Source organism: Amphimedon queenslandica, unplaced genomic scaffold (genome assembly GCF_000090795.2).
Source record: "Amphimedon queenslandica unplaced genomic scaffold, v1.1 AMPQUscaffold_13142, whole genome shotgun sequence".
NCBI classification, from domain to species: domain Eukaryota; kingdom Metazoa; phylum Porifera; class Demospongiae; order Haplosclerida; family Niphatidae; genus Amphimedon; species Amphimedon queenslandica.
The window spans coordinates 1-21,579 of NW_003546622.1; the positions used below are offsets into that span (position 1 = coordinate 1).

The 21,579-nt window shown below is 32.2% G+C and overlaps 3 protein-coding genes across 3 annotated transcripts; 2 read left to right on the forward strand and 1 right to left on the reverse strand.

The window, feature by feature from the left end:
• Window positions 1-2,170: 2,170 nt before the first annotated feature.
• Window positions 2,171-3,570, reverse strand: LOC105314006 (transmembrane protein 42-like). The gene is made up of 3 exons (XM_020000873.1): window positions 3,392-3,570; window positions 2,741-2,899; window positions 2,171-2,299 (listed from the first exon to the last, which is right to left on the reverse strand). Exons 1-3 carry the CDS (start codon window positions 3,530-3,532, stop codon window positions 2,171-2,173), a joined length of 429 nt encoding a protein of 142 aa, XP_019856432.1. The 5' UTR covers window positions 3,533-3,570.
• A 259-nt stretch (window positions 3,571-3,829) lies between these two features.
• LOC100636546 (ras-related protein Rab-2-like) lies at window positions 3,830-11,166 on the forward strand. Its single transcript, XM_003389116.2, has 9 exons — window positions 3,830-3,936; window positions 4,014-4,085; window positions 5,316-5,383; window positions 5,439-5,521; window positions 5,938-6,030; window positions 9,008-9,044; window positions 9,141-9,215; window positions 9,568-9,636; window positions 10,834-11,166. The coding sequence occupies exons 1-9, from the start codon at window positions 3,891-3,893 to the stop codon at window positions 10,942-10,944; spliced, it is 654 nt and encodes a 217-aa protein (XP_003389164.1). The 5' UTR covers window positions 3,830-3,890; the 3' UTR covers window positions 10,945-11,166.
• Window positions 11,167-11,438: 272 nt separating this feature from the next.
• Window positions 11,439-20,530, forward strand: LOC105314007 (integrin alpha-8-like). Its single transcript, XM_020000874.1, has 27 exons — window positions 11,439-11,728; window positions 12,545-12,810; window positions 12,858-12,976; window positions 13,075-13,192; window positions 13,603-13,694; window positions 13,740-14,007; window positions 14,118-14,162; window positions 14,261-14,310; window positions 14,453-14,509; window positions 14,554-14,606; window positions 14,750-14,846; window positions 14,941-15,049; window positions 15,095-15,192; window positions 15,301-15,409; window positions 15,505-15,655; window positions 15,891-15,946; window positions 15,992-16,140; window positions 16,273-16,413; window positions 16,618-16,697; window positions 16,840-16,990; window positions 18,202-18,476; window positions 18,810-19,014; window positions 19,087-19,248; window positions 19,438-19,551; window positions 19,737-19,832; window positions 19,925-20,056; window positions 20,277-20,530. The coding sequence occupies exons 1-27, from the start codon at window positions 11,508-11,510 to the stop codon at window positions 20,397-20,399; spliced, it is 3,537 nt and encodes a 1,178-aa protein (XP_019856433.1). The 5' UTR covers window positions 11,439-11,507; the 3' UTR covers window positions 20,400-20,530.
• The last annotated feature ends 1,049 nt before the right edge of the window (window positions 20,531-21,579 follow it).

Consider the following 21,579-nt stretch of genomic DNA (forward strand, 5'->3'; position numbering starts at 1 on the left):
TTTTGTATAAGTAGCAAGTAATTTTTTTAATGTCATTTTAGTTGTCATCATTAGTGCAATCCATCCTTTATTATCCTGAATGGTAACATTAGCTCCAGCAGACAGTAAACTGTGTACAATGTCCTCATGTCCTCTTTCACAAGCTAACATTAGTGCTGTCTTACCTTCTTCATTAGTATGATCAATATTAACAGTTTCTAGTTGAAGAAGGAACTCTACTGCTTCATTATTACCAGCTGTGACTGCCTCAAGGAGAGCTAGTTCAAAGGTAAAGTTCATATTCTCATCTTCTTGAAGGACAGGATGATCATTAATGTATAAACTAAATATACCAATGAGACGCATAAACTGTAACTTTCCTCCAGTATGTTCTATTAGACTATCAGCTGTAGAATCAAGCACACTGTATTTAATAACTACTGATCCAGTAATAATTGTTATATATTTCAACAACGATTGTGCAAATTTTACTGGAAGCAAATGTTGAATTAGAAGAGATAGATTGCTTAGATTACTAGCATACCATGGATTATTAAGCTTTATAATAATATGAGACATATTATTTATATCTGGAATATGCTCCTGGTATATTTGTATTAATGACTGGTGAAGATGTGTCACATTACTGGAAGATCTAAATGTGTCGGCTTTTTTCTTGTGATTCTGTAGTTCACTCACAATACTCAGCTTCTTTACACCAAAAGTGACATCACTCAGAAATCTTTGACTCAAAACTACCATTAAGTTGCAGTCAATAAAATCATAGTATGGATGAATAATTTTGAATATTTCATCTAATGATGCATTTGTTAACTTGTCACTCCAGTTCATGTATGCCTCAATCCATCTTGTTAAATCAACAAGTAGCTTAGGATCTGAGGCTTCTTTCTCATCGAATGCTGTTCGTACTTCTGTGAAAAGATCAGTAAATGATTTATTGAGCTCATCCAGTGTATGTGAAACTTCTTCTTCACCTTCCTTTGTCTTGAACATTACTTTTTGTGTAGTACCCACAGCCGTTGTGTTACTAATGTTAGGTACTGAAGAATGTCCTTCAATAATTTTTTTGATATTTTGTGCAAGAGTGTTTTCTCTTCTAATTGTCAATGCAGTAATGACATCACTCCATTTTGCCTCAGGATAAATAGAGAGCCATTTTGAAAATAATTTCCTCTTTTGGTCATTCAAATTGGAATTTTCAGTTTCAATTACTGATACATCATGTTGTGTTATTCCTGGTAAGCAGTAGCCAAATAACTGCCAATCTGTAACAAGCGGTTCAAGCCATTGAGTTAATAACGAAACATCAGGTCGATCATCAATCATAGGGCCAGGATTGAGTTCAATATCTCCTGATAAGAGCAGAAGCATACGTAGACAAACAATCAAACAGAGATCATTGTAAATCAGGTTAGAACTGCTGCCTCCAGGTAAGACTACTGACTGGAGGTAATTTGTATCAGTAACAGTAACACCAGTAGTACATTGTACTTGGTAGCAGTTACCTAATAATAAAATACCAGTAAATATACAAGTACAAAGTTGCAATTGTTGTTTACCTGTTGGAGGAATCATCAAGATGTGTCTTAATAAAGAGAGAGAGAGAAAGAGGAGGAGTAAAGCAATAAGAGACAGAGCTGCTGGCAGTTTAGATGTCTTCTCTCCTGGTGTAGTACTGCCTGACTTTCTATCTACTGCAGCTTTGAATGAGTGAGAGTGGCGGCCATTAGCTGGTCTACTGGAGGCAGCTTGACAGTAGTGCCACAATCCAATACTTGCTCTAAATTGAGAGACATCAATCATAATGCTTGTCACAGAGAGATGGCGGATCAGTCCTTCCAATGAAAAATTCGTTGATTCAACAATTGAGGTCACTGGCACAGGTGTAGATCTATGCTAACCACAAAATCTATACTAAAGCCACAACTAAACTATCAGTAACTACCTGTATAGTAAAGTAAAACACCCCTAAAATCTCCTTATAAGGGCATCTACAGATTTTTGTATATACATACCAAAACTCCACAACACATGGTGTTGATGTTTCAGTTGTATGCTGTAATGTTAATGACCAGGATTGCCTGATAAAAGGAGGAGCATACGTAGAGAAATAGTTAAATAGAGATCATTCTAAATAAAACATGCAGTAAAAATGAATAAATAAACTAATTTATAAAACTTTGTTCTTATTGTTATTCTGTCCATAGATTATTAACACAAATCCTAACACAATCAGTGAAAACCCACACCACCACATGAGGTTCAGTGCTTCTCCAAACAATGCCCATCCAAACACACTCTAACAACAGGAGAGATTTTAAAATGTACATTGCACAAGTAAATACAATAAATGTATTATTACATGTACATACATACAAGTAAAATAAAGTTATTATCATTCTACATGTAATTACAGCAAAGATCAATAAAAAGAATGCTATGATGTACAGTAATGTTAACTTAGTATAATTTTAGTTAAGTTAACTATATAGTCTATAATGCTAAGTACCGTATAGTGGAAAATTTGGAGGGAGTTAAATTTGGCAAATTTGGAGTTTTGATGCATTTGCGAAAATAAAAATCCACCATTTTGAGCCATTATGCAATGGCATGTGACCACAAATTCACAAATTTACCAAAATAAAATTCACCAGTCATCAAAATTTAGCGATTCACCAAATTTAACTCCATCCAAAATTTCCCACTATACGGTATTTCCAACAATCATTATTTTACTTACAGAGAAAACGAAGTTGCAAGTGCTGACAGTAACAGTGGCCTGTGCAGTGCTCGAGTGCTTCTGTAGTGCTCTTGCAAATAACACAAACATAATGACATTGCATACACCCACCAACATCAGGCAGAGCAACTGTAGTACCTTCAGTAGTAACTCCTGATTCTAATCACAAGGAGAAAATTTGCATAATACATAATGTAGCATAGTAGTTAGTATACTACAGATAACCAAGTCAAATCATCATCTACTCTTACTTCTACACTATCTTAATGTATTTCAATTTCAATTAATTAAAGCTTCATATTAATGTATTGTATACATGTAGCTGGTAATGTGGATGGACGCAAATTTAGTGAATTTGAATAGTCAATTAAATCCAATAATTTAAAACCATTTATGCACATGCTCAATGGTACACGCCTAAAAGTTCACCAAACCATAACAACAAGGCATAGCAATTCGTCAAAATTTCTACTCCAAAAATACCAGTTACATACTCTTTTTCAACTTCAAAAATTTAATAAAAAGACATAACTTTGACGCTAATTTCTGAAAAAAATTTTACCATTATGTCATGCCCGTAGCCCAAATTTAAAATTAAAAGATTACTTTATTAAAAGTTGCTGCATTTAATAATAATAATTATGGGCTTACTTCTGTACATTTATCATTTGATAAGCACAACAACAGTTTCAGAGTTGCATTTCCTTCTTCCAGTCCAATTTTACTAAAAACAGAAGCAAGGGATGCCAGAAGACCGGATAAAACAGAATTTGCTTCTAAGAGACTCGCCATTTTTGCAAAGCCCAGCCACACCCAAGAACTAGTGGGTGTACATGGTAGAGGGTTTAAAAATTTGGCTTAAAAACCCTGCAAACGTACCATAACTATGTAACTATCTAAAGCTATACAATTTATAACTTTCCTTTAAAATCATATCATGCTTTTAATGATAAAGGAAGAGCATTTGCTTATGCATAAATATTTTTGCTTTAAAAAATCAAAATTCAAAATTCTGCTAGCTTATTGAAGTAGGCGTGGCTAGTTATAAATTTCTCACATGACTGGTTAATGATATTCAAGTTATCACTAGTTCGGCCCTTCTCTTCCTCCTCATTTCTCTCCATTACACAGCCTTTTTTGAAAGACCAGCATGTCCTACTCTTACCTTTTCAAGTACATCATCATTGGCGATACAGGTACGAGCCGGGAGACAAGCTTCACTTTCAAACCGGAGCCTTTTTTGTACCTTTTGTTCACTATCCTCACTTACTAGGTGTGGGGAAATCCTGTCTACTCCTTCAGTTCACTGACAAGAGGTTTCAACCAGTACACGACCTCACTATTGGTAAGAAAGAGAGGAAGAGAGAAGGAGAGAGTTTCATTTATAAATAAGAAATGACATACATGTAAAGAACAGGGAGGTGTGACCTACCCTTGTACTTACTTTCAGTTAGCATAGGTTAAGGTTAGGAGTTAGGGTTTAGTTTTTAAGCTATATACACTTTCTAAAGTGTCATCTTTTTATGTGATTTGAATCAGGAGCTGTCTTGTGTCCCTTACATTTTGAATGAGTAATTTTAGATAAGAGGATAATGTTTGACCTTTTATCAAATTTTATGTGGAGCACGATTATTATGTATTAATGGTGTATTATTTTGTATTTTCATTTGTTATTGTTAAGTGTAGTATATTACTGGCTACACTGGCTCATTTATTGCTTTTATGCTTTTATCCAGTGCCAAGTGTGATCATAAGCAACAAAATGGAGTCACACATAAATACATGTACATGTACGCGTTAATCAATTTAACATTAAAATCATGACTTACATGTATCAAGAGTAGATAATGTAGGTGATTTGGTACTAAATCTAAGCATTGTTATTCTAATTTTGGTTCTGCTTGAATCAATGAAGCATGTCCTGCATGTAGTAAGGGCTGGATGGACCATTTGTAATTTAGTTTTTATGGACTGAAATTTTGAGCCACACATCATGTGCTGTATTACTGATAAAAGTCTAAAATTAAAATAACTTTTATGTAGTTTTTGAATTGTTTGTACTATTAATGTTATTATAGCTTGTGTTTCATAATATCATTGAATAGTGTAATCACACATTTATCTTCATAATTTATAATTATGTATAATAAATACAAAGAATAAGCAATCAATCTTTTGTATTGACATAAATTTGGCAGTGATAGGAATAATATTAAGAGTTTGTATTATTGTTGTGCTGTTATGATATTACAAATGATCATAGCCTATATTGTGAAGGATTTGTATGACTGCATATCACTTTAATTTGGTGGAGTTTTATTTTGGCGATAGGCAGTCTGCAAGTGGAATTGCCAATATTAAAACCCCCAATCATTAATGTTCATGCTCAGTAATGCACATATACATGTACATGTACGTAAAAATTACCAAATTAAAAAACATCAATTACAATTTTACAGCAAAGTCACCTAAATAAAGTGCCATATGGTATTTGCACGTCCATGTATATGTACATGTACATTTAACATGTACATGTGTTGATTCGAATAGCCATCATTCTTGTTTTGTTTGTTAGGGGTGGAGTTTGGAGCCAGAATGATTAACATTGATGGGAAGCAGATAAAGCTTCAAATATGGGATACAGTGAGTCATGGGTGTGGCTGTTAGAGGGTGTGGTTTACTAAGGTGTGTTATACAGGCTGGACAGGAGTCGTTTCGTTCCATTACAAGGTCCTATTACAGAGGAGCAGCAGGAGCATTACTAGTGTATGATATTACCAGGTTAGAAGGAAAAGTGATTAGAGAGAGGGAAAGAGGAGCATTTGTATGGTTATGTTACAGTATTGTGTGGTTGTACACTATCTTTCTGTTTCCTTTCTATTATGTATTTTTCCTATTATATTCTTTTTGTATTCTTTTCTCTCTCTTCCTTCCCATTCCTCCATTCCTCACTTTTATTTTCTCCTTTTCTACTCTCTCCTTCTTTCCCTCTTGCTTTAATTTTCTCTCTCCCACTCCTCTCTCTCTCTCTCCCTTCCCCCTCTCTCTCCCTCCTCTCCCTCCCTCTCCTCTCCCTCCCTCCCTCCCTCTCCCTCCCTCCCTCCCTCTCCCTCCCTCTCCCTCCCTTTCTCCCTCTCCCTCCCTTTCTCCCTCCCTCCCTCCCTCTCTCTCTCTCCCCTCTCTCTCCCTCTCTCCAGACGAGAGACATTTGAACACCTCACCTCGTGGCTGGATGATGCCAGACAGCACTCGAGCTCTAACATGGTCATAATGTTGATTGGAAACAAAAGGTATCATTCATTTATCATTTAGTGTTTATAATAAACCACTCACACTCACAACAGTCTACTCATTATACATGTACCATATATTGGGTATATTTCAATGCATTAATAATTTCGAAATAAACATTAAGAAATTTTAAAATATGCGGATAAAAAGGAATAGAAGATATGTGGTATTGTGCAGTTATTATGAACACGTGGCTTCATAACTATCCATGGCTTCTAACTCAAAGGCCATAAAGAGCCTTCTTTGCCAGTTAGAAGTGTTGTTAAGGTTGATTCAGAAGTGGAGAAATCAGCAAATGCTTCGATTTACTTACCAGGCCAGGTGGTTGATGAAAATAATAGCAAGTAAAATATTTTCAGAATATAAAGGGCTTCCGAGTTTTTCCATCATTGAACTTTAAATTTATACCACTTTTCATGCATTGAAATATACCCAATATATGGTATGTCTTATAAATAGCTATGTACAGTATGTACATGTACATGTATAATACAGTTATTGTCCCAATTTTCCGACAGAAGCCTAACTATTTTTTATTATATTAATAATTAATTTTTTGATCATTATGTGTAATCTGAGTTTATATTAGCTTATCAATTACAATTGGTATATCTTATCTGTACAGTGTAATAATTATGATATCTATTTACAATAGTCCCAAGCAAAACCTTTAAAGAAGCAGTTTTTCCTTCATTAGTGCATAGAAGTGTTTATAAGCTTTGATGTTATAAGTATAGACTTTTGTTACATGTACTGTATAGGGGCAAATTTTGGAGGGAGTTAAATTTGACAAATTGCTAAATTTTGGTGATTGGCAAATTTTAATTTGGTGAATTAGTGGCCACATGCCATTTAGCATGCTTATAATGGCTCAAAATTGCGGATTTTATTTTGACAAATGGCTATCAATTTAATTCCCTCTAAAATTTCCCGCTATACAGTACAATGTTTTTCTGCATATTGTATTAACTCTTAAGGATCAATATCAAAAGTAGTGCCATATTATTTTCTCATTGGGTTTGTCATCATAGACTTTAGTACATAACAGTGTATGCTACTGTATATCTTATGCTAATAATAATGATAATAATAATAATCATCATCATCATTGTGTACGTGTCACATCATCACATGAATTGTCATGCTCTCATTATCTGCTGACTCATGTACATATACATGTGCTCATGCTGACCTTGTGTCACATGAATATCATACAACAGCCTATCATGCAATTATGAATGATGTACATGTACATGTATACCTGCATACATGTACATGTACTTAACCAATCACACACAAACACTCACTAAATTACTACTAGAGTCATCACAGTTGATTACACTGTATATACACTTTGAGTCACTGATTAATCATGTGCTCATTTACTTTATCTTTCACTTACATTCATAGTACATGTACATGTATATGTACATGTATTATTCATTGTTCTACCATGCCTACTTGCAATTGACCAATCAGATTGCTTCATACGAGGTAAATATAATTGCTTATTTACCTCGCTGAGGTAAATATGGCCAACTTATTAAAGTTGCCAAACAGGTTTTCTTAGTTATTTACCTCGTGGACAGCCCGGGAGCAAACAGGTTTCTAATTATTTACCTCGAACATAGATACATAAAAGTTCCTGGTACATATCTATGCCTCGAAGCACAGCTATGGCGTCTGGAGTAATCATTTTTAGCAGAGAAAGCAGCAAAGAACATTGAAAAGAAAGAAATAGAGGCTCAAAAGCATTGGGCCATGTGATCAACTTCTTAATGGGTGGAGTGGAATTGGAAAGGCGTGTTCTGGGCGTGTTTTACTGTACACACATGGCGCGAGTGGAGAAGAGATTTTCCCGTTTCTTTTAAGAAGATACAAAGAAGTAAAGAGGCCTTGTGCTTTTATAAAGCCTTGCTAATCATGGGCAGTTTCTTAACTACAGATTTGGCATGGTAGAAGTCTGTTATACACCTCGGTCTTGGTTGCTATGGGTTTATTTACCTCGGGACTGCGTCCCTCGGTAAATAAATTCCATAGAAACCTCGACCTCGGTGTATAACCTATACATAGTATTTATAAGGTGTATTAATTCATTGATAGTATTCACTATTGTGTTATTATAAAACAAAAAGTCAATCCTAATAGACATTAATTGATCATAAAATGTATCATTCATTATTTTCTTGAATTTTATTTGTTGTAAATAATTTTATTCTTGACAAATACATGTACATGGTTTTTTCTAAAAATGGCTCGGACATCACCCCAAATTTTTATTGCATTTTCTGATACATATTGATGTCCTAATGCTGTGTAGAAATTTTGAGCTGATTCCGACTGAAATTTTATGAGTTATGGCTGTTTTTTTAAAACAGCCAATTTTAAAAAAATACCCAAGGCTATAGCCTATGGTTTTTTCCAAAAAATAGCTCCGAAATCATCCCAAATTTTTATTACATTTTCTGATACATATTGATGTCCTTATGCTGTGTAGAAAGTTTGAGCTGATTCCGACTAAAATTTTTCGAGTTATGGCCGTTTTTTAAAAACAGCCGATTTTTGAAAATACCCAAGGCTATAGCCCATGGTTTTTTCCGAAAAATAGCTCCGAAATCACCCCCAATTTTTATTACATTTTCTGATACATATTGATGTCCTTATGCTGTGTAGAAAGTTTGAGCTGATTCCGACTGAAATTTTTTGAGTTATGGCCGTTTTTTAAAAACAGCTGATTTTCGAAAAATACCCAAAGCTATAGCCCATGGTTTTTTCCAAAAAATGGCTCTGAAATCACCCCTAATTTTTATTACATTTTCTGATACATATTGGTGTCCTTATGCTGTATAGAAAGTATGAGCTGATTCCAATAAAAACTTTCCAAGTTAAACCCTTTTAAAATATTATTCCAATTTCTAAGAGTTGATTTTTTTACAGTATTTGTGTTAACTACAATCATTATATTAATTTTTTTAGTGATCTTGATGCTAAAAGAGACGTAAAGTTTGAAGAAGTAAGAGAGAGAGGAAGAGAGTAATTTCAGAAAGAGAGACAGAAAGAGATTAGAATAGAGATACATGTTCCTTTAATTTCTCTCTCTCTCTGTTAGGGTCTTGCATTTGCTCAAGAGCACGGACTTGTATTTATGGAAACGTCAGCAAAGACTGCAGCTAATGTTGAAGAGGTACACCAACAACTTTTACATGTACATACATGTACTGTATTTTGTTCACATCATACATATACATGACATGTACATAATAATGTATGGTTTTACACACAATTAAATGTGTATGTACATGTATGTGTACTAAGATACATGTATCTCTTTTTAACACTACATTAAGTGATGCATAGTTTAATAAGGCTAATGACCTCTTTGTGAATTACAAAAAGTCTATTAATCAATTATGCTAAGAAGACTAAAATTCTTCTCACAGGAGAGCAGATAAAATATACATGTACATAGTATACATGTACATGTACATGCTTTAACCTGGATGTCTTCTATCTCTCATCATTGTGTATATTTTTAGGCGTTCATAAACACAGCAAAGGAAGTTTATAAGAAGATACAAGATGGAGTTTTTGATATAACAAATGAAGTAAGTTTAGCTAGTCTGTTACTGTTTGGCCAGTATCTACCAAGTGTGTACATGTATAATGTTATTTTACATGTACATGTTACTAATTTAAATGAATTACCATATAGCCAAAAATTTTCAAGGCTTAAAATTTCGTGAATAATGAAATTTATGGAGAAATTTTAAATTCCGTGATAAATATTTTTGTGATTTTATTTTAATAATAATAATGACCACGCCTTATTTAATTAAAACATGGCAGATTCAATATTTGAGACGGACTCTTGTGTCAAGGGGCACCATGTCTACAAATCAGTGTGGACACCAGTGATGGGGAAGATCATCTTTGACCTAGGTAGTATGCTTAAAATAGCAATACAGAGTAACAGTAACATCAGCTTGACTGAGAACACAACTTGACACTCGCTTGACACGAGGGCACATTTATTAGTAAGGCGTGGTTGACCACGCCTCTCAATTAATATTTATTTTCGGGGGTTTAATTTTTTGTGATGCAAACAGTGATCACGAAAATATGAAAATTTATTCCTCACGAAATTTTTTGGCTATACGGTATTACATGTACATTTATAATCGCATGTCCATGTTTGTGTCTGTGGTTTATGACACAGTTTGTAAGTGTAGTACTACTGTATGGCTCTCAGCCATCATCCCCTCTACATTGAATACCCAGTGAGTCCCACTAGTAGTTCACCATCACTTTCATTATTCCTTTAGAGTGAGCTATTGCTTTATACCATAATGTACATGTACATGTACGTTGTAGTAGGATTTATTGAAGGGTTAAATTTTGGTGATTTTAGTATCTTATGTCTGTTATCATAGTTCTGCCTATGGTGGTTGGGGGTGGTCGGGACAACCACCTCAACAAATGAACCAACCAGTTCATCACTTAGACTAACCATCCAATTAATACTAATAACCATACATAAAGCATGATATTATAGTCTACTAGTATGGTGTACATTAATTTAAAAGGAACAATATTAGTCTCCAACCACCTCTAATTTTTTTCTAAGCAGAACCCTGGTTATAATAGGCAAGTTTTTTGTACTTTTTTATCATCAAGTTTTAATCTATAACCAATTAATAGTATACTAATGAGATTAATTCGGGTGTACTATTATTTTTGTCATGATCACCAATTACTAATTTATTAACTTAATTTATTAATTTATTTTATTAATTAATTTGTAGGCTAATGGTATAAAGCTTGGTCCCCAGCATCAAGGAGGAGGAGGGGGAGGTCAGAGAGCAGCATCAGCTGATCCTAATAAAGCTCAGGGAGGAGGCGGAGGCTGTTGCTAAGGACAACCAGTTCATTAATATTATTATTATTATTATTATTATTATTATTATTATTATTATTATTATTATTATTATTATTGATGTTGTCAAATAAATAACAACCTTTATTATTATTATTATTGTTATTACTATTATTATTTTGTGGTAATATCATTTATTACCATTATTATTATTATTATTAATGCTAAATATAATTGTGTTTTACAAACACTTGCACGTTATTAATGCATTACACAGCATTACAAAGACTAGGCATCATCATTGCCCTTTATGTTTTTGATGCTGTGCCCACAGGTATATGTATTTGTGTGATTGTAAAGTAATTGTAAATGGGCAGATTCTCAATGTAATGTCATGTGATCTAGACTGCATGTTTGTGCAATTTTATAGCATGGCAAAAACGTATTGTCTTCTCAGTGCATATGATCATGCATGATTTTAATATTGTGAGCCCCCACCCAGTAAATTAATTGATTGGCGTATTATCCAAACCTATAGAGTACTTGCAAGTCGGCCATAGTGCAGATATCTCTTTCAGAAGGAGCTCTCTTATAACGTCAGGAATGCATCTTAATCTTGTTTCGGTCACTCATCTTCTTTTGCTGTTCCTCTCCCGCTGTTCTTTCGGCCTAGAGTCAATAGATGTACTTCAGCCTATCACTAAGATATCTCCTGCTAGGAGAGTGGGTACTACTGATGACTCGTTTGGATATTCAGTCACTGTGCATCAACTGTTTGATAGTCCGTCCGGTATGAACATGGAAGATATACTCAACCAAACTCTGTGAGTCGGGCTCTCAACTTTACATGTGGGATTTGATTTTGCAAATCAAAACACATGATCCCATGCACCATCTTGTTTTACTGTTATAATTTTTTCATTTTCATGGATTTTAATTTCACGAATTTGCAAAAAGTCAAGTTCCTCAAAAGTTTTTAACTAATATGATATAAAACCTATAGACATGGAATAAGTTTAATCTTAATTCTGGTTTATGAATCATTTTATTATCGACAAAGGCAGCTGACTTGTTAGAATTGTTATATATAATATCAATTCAGAACCTTTTCAAATGTATAAAAATTTTGTAACAGACCATCTCTCGCAACTCCTATTTCCCCTCTGGCAGCCAGTGGCTTGTATTTTTGACACATAGCCTGTAGTTTGTTATTTTACAAGTTTCTTTTTTCATCACTATATGTTTTCTTTGTCTCATCAAGTTTTTGTTGTTTTGCTTGCACAGATTTATATTATTATAATCAGCTAACTCTTGTTGTTACTACAATAGCATGTTTTACTAAGTGAGTAGATGCTTTAAGTACTAGATCTATCTAATTTCATTAGGTGACAAAGAAATGTGTTTAATACAAATTGGAATGTCAATTGATGTATTGGTACATGTATTGTGTGACACCCCTTTAATTATCTGCATTATAATATATAAAGTAAACTATAAACCTAGTTGATTATAGTCATGCATCATGCAGGCTGTTGTTATACAGGCTTTTCTTGATGTTAACTTTGTTGTTGTTTATTGTTAACTCAGGCTGTTGTTGTTGTTAACTTTCCTCCTTTCTATTCTTATACATTTCCTCACAGTATAATGGTTGGTGCTCCTCGTGGTGCTTACCCAGGTGGTCTGGAATATACTGAAGTACCACCAACTAACTTAGCATGTCGTCAGTTTTATTCATCCAACTCACTTCCTACCAACATGGAGGACATACTTGCTTGTTATAATCAAACTGGTATGCACAATAAGACAGGACTGGTGTATCAGTGTTCACTATCCTCTGGGTCTTGTACTGCTCCTCTTGGTAATGGAGACCCTGAAGCACCTGATGGACTCCTGTTTGATAGAGTTGGTTAGAGTACCCAATTTATTGATCATAATTTTAATATGCTCATGTAGGAGATATTGATAAATATACTAATGGCATCAGTGATAATTTCGCTGAACTTTTCTTTACACAAAGCAAGGAAGGACAGCAGATGGGAGCTACTGTTTATAGTGAAGATGGATATTTTGTAGTAATTAGAAGCACACACATTGTAGCACTCATTCATTTTCTTCCTTTGTCCTTTTTGTTGCTTGAATGTATCATTTTTACTGTCCTTTTTGCTAATAGGCTTGTGCTCCATTATGGGAGTTTACTGATCTTCCTAACAGTGATAATTCTCAGCCAAGAGGTCAATGTGTTTATTCTGGTCGTAGCTTAAAGAATTTCCTTAGAATAGATCCATGTTGTAAGTTTATTATCTTTCTATATTTTACAGTATATATAACTAGGAACTTTTAAAGGATTTTACTTTACCTTATTTTGAAATTTTTTGAGATTTACAAAATTTAAATCAACAAATATCTAGACAATGCAAATTACAAAAGACAGATCTACAAAAATTAAAGTTTCTGGAGCTTGTACATGACAATTAATATTTATTTTGCTATAGTGATATAGAATGTAGTTTTTTAATTAAGTACCTTAAAATTAAAACTTTCTATTCCATTCCAACAATTGCTGCATATTAGGCATTTGCCAGAGTATGATGTCAGCAACAAGTTAAAGCTCTACATTATTTATACAATGTACAACTGACATTGGGTAGCCTGGGCTATGTAATTACTTTTATAACTACATGCATTTATCAATTGATAGTCATAGCCGGTAGTCCTAATAATCAAAATGGCGAAGGTTTCTGTGAAGCTGGATTTTCTGTGGGTATATCCAGTACCCCAATATCAAAAAGTGTGAGTCTATTCATATAATTTTCATTAATTTTATTTCATTTTTAGAACTTCACAGGTCCAGTTCTAATGATTGGTACACCTGGCAGAGATGCCAGTGCAGGAGGAGTGTTCTATTATAATCCATTGGATACTCTTAATGATACTTTTATTCGTCTAGTTGATGGACGAAATATCACCTTTTATTTCAATTCAACTTCAACTGTTCCATTGGATGGTAGCTTAGTAGGACAAGCACCTACTGTTAGGCCATCAAATCATGTAGGATATCTATCAGGTCCTATTAATGTACCAGATCAAGCATTTTCATACTATGGTAATTGTCTTAATAGCTCCTGTCTCAATAAACCTGTTTATACAAGCAAAAATCTCCAATTTTCCTAACCTTATTCTTTTCATTGTTTTATTTCATGCTCATTGTTTTAGGCTTTGCTCTTACTAGTGGTTTCTTAACCAATCAAACAGTCAAAGGTATAGTCTATCATGTGTACACATTTTAGAATATTTTTGTATGTAGTACAATTTTTTTATTCTTATTTTCTTATTTTTATCTTTCTTCTCTTTTTTAGATCTAGTTGTATCAGCTCCCAAGTATAATCGAACTACACAAGTTGGAAGGGTAAGATATACCTATCACTAAAATTAAATTATATTAAATACTCAAAACTGTCAAAATACAAGGTACTTGACTTGATCATTTTGCTAATAGAATCTACAAGTTTCAATGTCATGAAATAATTTAATTGTATTATCATCATTAGGTTTATATTGTTACTAATCCTTCTAAAGTTCCAACATTATTCATTGATGGAGATCAGGTAATTTTTATTATTTTTGTTTTCTATACTAGTTTGTTTGACAGTTTGGTGAGCAGTTTGGATATTCAGTTGCAACAACAGATCTTAATGGAGATGGGTATAATTTATAATGACATTGTTATTGTTGATATATTATTAAAAACAGTTTGTGTAACTTTAAACTTTCATTTTTATTTCACAGTGTACTCTTCATACACACCTTTTGCTACTTTCACACTCTTTATTTTCTCTCTTTTATAGTTGGGATGATATTTTGGTAGGTGCTCCATTTTACATTGACACATTTAGACGGCATTTTGAGTCTGGCCGAGTAGCTATTTATAGAAATGATGGAACAGTAAGAAATTATTAAGAGAAAGAAAGAGAGAGGAAGACAAAAAATTATACATGGAGAAAAAGAATTAGTTTTATAGTCATTTCACTTTTTATAGGGCACTGGTAATTTTGAGTACAGTGGATCAGTGCTAGGTCAGACTAACTTTGGCCGTTTTGGAATGTCTCTAGCAACGCTTGGTGACATTAATAATGATGGATATAATGGTAATAATAATTAGTAACAAAAATAAATAATAATTGGCCATGTAGATTTTGCAGTAGGTGCTCCATTTGATGGTGATGGTGTTGTTTATATTTATTATGGACAAAATGTGAATGGATCTATTGTGAATACCACCATACAACAAGTACAGAATATTAACTATTTAGCTAATGTATACTTTATAGTCATTATACATTGCCAATCATTAAACTTTCTGTAGTGCTATTTCAGAATGCTGTCTTGTTGGTTTTAGGTGATAAATGGTACAGAAGTTGCAGGTCAAGTCACTAATCTTACTTCAGTCAGTTCATTTGGGTTCTCTCTTTGTGGCAGCACTGATATTGATCAAAATGAGTATAGAGGTAAGCCTATTTCCGACTAAATCGATTTAAGCATAAACCAATCTTAACTTTAATGTAATTAGTATTTTAAAACTTTATTTCTCTTCTTTCTTCAGATCTGGTAGTTGGTGCTTTTGAGTCACAGAGTATATTTATATTACGTACTATACCAGTTGCTGTAGCTAATATCAGTTTCAATATTAATGTCCCTATTGTGGTTATAAACACTTATGATTGCTCATTTCAAGGAGTTGTTCAAAGTACATGGTAAGAAATACTTTCAAAAGTTTTTCAAAAGTAATTAATTGAAATTGAAAACTGTACTACTTTCAAAAAACTACCATGTATTTTTTTTTCTAAAAATTGACTCCAAATTGCTCACATTTAATTTGGGATCACAGATATTATTGTGTTTATATTGTTGGTATATTAAACATTGATATTAATCCTTGTAATACCATTATTGATGATAATTACACGTACACATATGTCTCTTATTTAGTTTTCAAATAAATGTAACTTCATCTTACACTGGGAAAGGTCTAGCACTAGGATTCAGTAAGAATTTGAGTACCTGCAGACAAATAATTTTAAAAATTGTAGGTACTACTTATGTTTTGAGTGAGGTTAAAGCATCAGGTTCTGCTGCTCGTCTGTTCTTTGACAATCCTTCATCATCTTCAACAAGACGTGGTATAACATATACTGGAGTTAATGTAACAGTGGCAGATACTGTTGTGGCCTATGTGAAGGTATAAAATGAATAATGTTGAATGTGTATAATTTTTGACTGAATAAAACAGTAGCTAGTGTTATATATATTTTTCATTTACAATAATAATTATAATACTCTAATTTTAAACTTTCTCTTTCTTCTTCTTTAGAATACAACTGATTTTGATGATTTTAAGCTGAGGGTTCAGTTGGAGCAGATACCACGAGACAATACTCCAGTGGATACTAACATTAATGTTACTAGCTTCTCACAGTCTCTTATTATCCAGTCAAATTCTTTTCAAGAAAGTGTAAGGAGCATTTTTTTATTTTTGAGGCAATTTTAATTATAAAAGTTTAGATGTTTTGGACCAAATTTTTTGAAAAAAAGAACTTTGTTTTAACCATTACAGCTAATTTTAAAATGCCTATAACCACTCACACTTTTACATCGCATTTAAGAATGTGTTATCAAGAATTCATTATTAAAATTAACTAACTTGAACTGTTTATAGATATCTGTTCGAAGGAACTGTGGATTGGATGGTGTGTGTGTTTCTGATCTTGTTTTAAATATTCCTAGTGTTGTGTTTACGTAAGTATGCCTTAAGTATAATTTATTAATAATATTATTATTAAATAAAAAGTCCTTTGCTTAATCCATCAAATTATTTTGCAATTATCAGTACCCTCATATTCACCAAGTTACATTGATATTGTATTTTATTATTCTTAAGGTCTGATGATGGTACTGTCTATAGCAGGATTGAGGCTGGTTTTGTAAGCAGGATTACTATCACTGTAACAATACAGAATAATGGAGAAGACTCTTATAATCCTTACCTGAATATTACTATACCTAAAGCTAACTTGAAACATGTGGCAAATGTAAGTGATGCAGAAAAAATAGAGATTGAATGTACTTGTATAGTTTGGCATGCAGATCAATAAGTAGAGGGATGAGTGGCTCATGTAGCAAAGTAATTAGCACTTGAAAAAAACTTTTATTTAATGGACTTTTTGTTTTATGTACAAATTAATGTATTTAATGCATTATGAGCAGATATAGGATCTAATATTGTTCCTTGTACAGGGAATTTCACCAAAAATGACTAGGAAAGAAGTTTTTATAATTTCTTCTGATGTATATTTATGTGCATGTGTTGTGTAAGGTGATTCCAATCAAAATTGCAAATTTTTAATTTGCTTAAAATTGGTCCAAAGTTCCTGAACTATAGTGCAGGGTTGTTTGCCAAATTTTTCCAACAATTAAAAGGAGAAAATTTTCTATTTTTATAAGTTTTTAATACGTATAAATGTACATTGTATTGTAGAAAGCTTGAGATGACTCCGATAAAAATAAAATTTTTATAAATTTTTGAAATTGCTCAAAAATTAGGTCAAAGTCACTCTACTATAAGTACAGGGTCGATTGCTAAATTTCACAAAAAATGAAAAGAAAAAAATTTTTGAGTTTTAAATTTTTTCCTGATACATATACATGTTTTTACGTTTTGTATCAACTTTGAGTTGATTTTGATCAAATCTGAATTTTTAAAATTGTTCCAAAATCAGGCCAAAGTCCCTGTACTATAGTACAGTGTCATTGGCCAAATTTTGGCAAAAACTAAAAGAAAAGAATTTTCCATTTTTATAATTTTTTCTGATGTATATACATGCATTTGTGCTGCATAAAGAAGTTTAAGGTGATTTTGATAAAAATAGAATTTTTTATGAATTGTGACCATAATTGACAAAAGGGCCCTTATGGCGGATTTTAAAATTGATCTTAATAATGGCAAATATCAACCTGTGAGTGCTTTGTTAGACAATCATTGTTTCTAAAAGTTTCATGGTAACTTTTTGTATCCTGTGGAGTAATTTTATGATAAATGGGGCTCAGGAAGTTGGATTTCTTAGGCTAGAAAGACAAATTTCACTACCCGCCATAAGGTACCTTTTGTCAATTATGGTCACAATTTTTAAAATTGCTCAAAAATTGGGTCAAGACCATGCAATGTAATGAGTGCCATAGAGTTTTCATTTAAAACGGCTACAAGAGAATATTCCATTTTTGCTACATTTACTTTGATTTTTAGACTCAAGATCAATGCAATGACACTTCTATAAATTCACTTGTCTCAACTGTGATCTGTTTCAATGTTCTCCCTTCAATACTCACCTCAAGGCATGGCCCAATAAACTATGTCATCAAACTAGATGTAATAGATATTGATGGTAATGTGGATAGCCTTCCCATTGAAGTATCTGTTAAGAATCCTGATGAGATTTACAGTCGGGAAGATGTGGTTAATAATAATGGAGTGTATTTGAGCTTAGATGTTGTGGCCATTTCTACATACAGGACTGAAATGTGAGTTTTAATTAAGTTATTTATAGTACATGTATATACCTTTCATTTTGTCTCTTTTATGTGCTATTTTTAACCTAATCTAAGCTCTGGAGTTACAATTTGTACATGTACATGTAGACTTTTAAAATTAATTTAATTACTTTTCTTGTTGTAATCTATTATCATGTACTTTTCCATAAATGAACAAATCCTAAGCCAAATTCAATATAAGTAATGGAACAATTTTAGAGTAAATTTATGAAAAAGTGAACTAGTGAAGATAACATTTTTCAAATGCTGAATGACATTATTTAACGAGTGGATAATTTAATCATATTATAATACTCTTCCTAGTCTGTGGTCTGCAAGGCAGATATATTACAATGGAAGTGGCTCTACTTTTATTAACAGCATTACCAGTTCACCTGGATCACAACTCAACCTAACAACTGCTCTGTTGAAAACACTTGGAGCTCAAATAAGAAGTGGCACAATAGCAGTATACATACTAGCCAGCAGCAATGAGAATGAAAACTACTTCTATCCAGCAAGTATAATTGTAAGAGCTATTGAAAGTAGATGAATGGAGAAATATAGATTTATTATAGTTAATATTTTTTCTTTACAATAGGCAAGTAATAATGTTTCCTGTGATGAGTCACAACTCAGTTCTCAAGGTTTCACGTATGTAATGGACAGACTGCAAAAGGACACTGGATCTAATAAACACAAGAGATCAGCAGGTGGACTTCATCCTGGTCTTAGTACTAGACAGTCAAATCCTGGAGCAAGGGTGAGCTATATTGAGTATATCATAATTCTAGTAGACAAAAAGCTATTGGCTTTTTTAGTAGCACTTACTTTTTGTGATATTAAAAATAACATTTTAATGCTGAAAATTTCAATCACCAAACACAATGATGCGTGTACTTTGGCAAATTGTACTGACACACATGAGGTCAATATTATTTTCTTTTTTCAGGGTTGTGCTGGGTCAGACACCACTCGCTGTATTACTATTGTATGTAACTTCACTTCATTGAAGGAAAGAATTGAATTGACTATCACTGGATATTTGAATGAAAGATTCTTTACTGTAAGAAGGATGGAGGGAGGGAGAGAGTGATATACAAACTCTATTATTGTATTGGCAGTAATGTGTTGATGATTTTGCAGCCATGCCTATGTGTACAATGTATGTGACTCAGAATCATTAATTCCATGGAATTTCTAATGGCCAAATTTATTCGGCTGTTATATTGCATATGCATGTAATTTTAGGGTAAAACTGAATCATACCAGTTGTCAGCTTTTGCTCAAGTTAATGTCACTGATGGATTAACCTTCACTTCAAACGACTCTATCACTGAAGCAGAGGTAAGGATTGGAATAGGGCATGATGAAAGTTGATGTATTTTGCAACTTTATACCCATCCACTTTTTGTTGTAATTTATTTTTTTCTTTTTAGAGTATTATTAGTGTCATAAGACTGAATGATAATATAGCAGAGGCTGAGTTAGGATTACCATGGTATATTCTTTTATTTCCCAGTCTAGCTGCTCAGCTAGTCTTTGTCATTATGCTGACACTACTTTGCTTTGTAAGTATATAATATAAACAAAATTGAAAACAGTATTATTTCAACTCCCACTGCTTACAATTTAATTGACTTTTCAGCTGAGTCTGCTTATATTACTTCTCAAATGGGAAGTAATATCAAATGAGAATACTAGAACACAACAGTGTTTGTTTTATCATTGAGATTTGAGAAGATCATATTACATCAGTTCAACTGTCTCATGCAGTTTCTATTCCTTTAGTTGGGTTTCTTTAAAAGAAAGAAGTATCATAAAGTTGACGTGACTGGAGATGAAACATTTGAACTTAGTCCATTGGAAATAGTAAGAGAAGAGAATGCAGAAGTTGCTCCCCAAATTAACTAGATATGTTTGTCTAATTTAATTTTTTATTTTAGTGATTAGATCTAGTATATCCATGCACTCTTAGTCATAATCAATGTTCTTTTTGATGTCCTTTCTTATCCATTATGTCTTTACATATTGGAGTAATAATATGCAGTGCAATTTATGATTAAAAATAATTAAGCTGTCTGCAGCACTAGAATGTAGTCTATTTTAACTTAATTTAATTTAATTTTTAATTTTTTAAATTTTATATTAAGCATTTTTTTAATTTTAATTTTTTAATTTAGTTTTGAATTTTTTATTCTTACTTTATTTTTGTATTAATAATTTTATTTTTTATTTTATTTATTAATTTTTTGTATTTCTCTATTTTATTTTTTTATTTTAATGTGTTTTAATTTTTTATTTTCTTAATTAAAAAAAAATAATTTATTTTATTTCAAATTTTTTCTTTTTTTATCTATTTATTTTTTTAAAATTAAATTTAAAATTTATATTTTATTAATAATGTTTATTCTTTTTTTACAATTATTATTCTATTTTTGATTTTTGTTATTTTTAAATTTTAAATTTTTAAATTTTAGATTTAAATTTTTTATTTTTAATAATTAATTTTTATTTTTTTTAATTTTTAATTTATTTTTAAAATTTTTAAACTTTCATTTTATTTTTTAAATTTGAATTATATTTTTATTTTTATTTTTAAATTTTTAAATTTTTAAATTTTTTGATTAAATTTTTTTAATTTTTAAAATTTTTAATTTTTTTTAGAAATTTAAGTATTATTCATCATGATACCGTAAATAAAGTAAAATTTTCTTGCCGCCATTTTGGAGTTGGAGTCCTAGTTCCAATGGTTGTCTGTGCGTACCGTACTTAGAATGTAGTATTTATGGCCTATGGAGCGATCTAGTCTTGCGTAGCCAGACCCATCCCCCCTTTTAAAAATTTTGACAGCCGTCTAAATGTCAAAAAGGGGGATGGGCCTGGTTACGTGGGACTAGGATCAATTGTGAAAAGAGCTAATTCTCCAATGACTGCTGTATTTGTGACAGCAATCTTATTATACAGTATATATATACTTATACACACTCACAGTCACACGTGGTATTGCAATGAATACGATTAGTGTGTTCACAATCTTAATTAATTGTCATGTTTAAAGATTAAATGTCATGATTAGTCATGAAACCACACA

Coding starts and splice junctions, on each gene's coding strand:
- LOC105314007 (XM_020000874.1), top strand. CDS start 11,508: ATGCATCTTAATCTTGTTTCGGTCACTCATCTTCTTTTGCTGTTCCTC. Junction 12,811..12,857: donor ACTCCTGTTTGATAGAGTTG/GTTAGAGTACCC, acceptor ATGCTCATGTAG/GAGATATTGATAAATATACT. Junction 16,141..16,272: donor CTGTTGTGGCCTATGTGAAG/GTATAAAATGAA, acceptor CTTCTTCTTTAG/AATACAACTGATTTTGATGA.
- LOC105314006 (XM_020000873.1), bottom strand. CDS start 3,532: ATGGCGAGTCTCTTAGAAGCAAATTCTGTTTTATCCGGTCTTCTGGCA. Junction 2,900..3,391: donor CAAATGATAAATGTACAGAA/GTAAGCCCATAA, acceptor CCTTGTGATTAG/AATCAGGAGTTACTACTGAA. Junction 2,300..2,740: donor CTTGCAACTTCGTTTTCTCT/GTAAGTAAAATA, acceptor TCCTGTTGTTAG/AGTGTGTTTGGATGGGCATT.
- LOC100636546 (XM_003389116.2), top strand. CDS start 3,891: ATGTCCTACTCTTACCTTTTCAAGTACATCATCATTGGCGATACAG. Junction 6,031..9,007: donor ATGTTGATTGGAAACAAAAG/GTATCATTCATT, acceptor TAATTTTTTTAG/TGATCTTGATGCTAAAAGAG. Junction 9,045..9,140: donor GAGACGTAAAGTTTGAAGAA/GTAAGAGAGAGA, acceptor TCTCTCTGTTAG/GGTCTTGCATTTGCTCAAGA.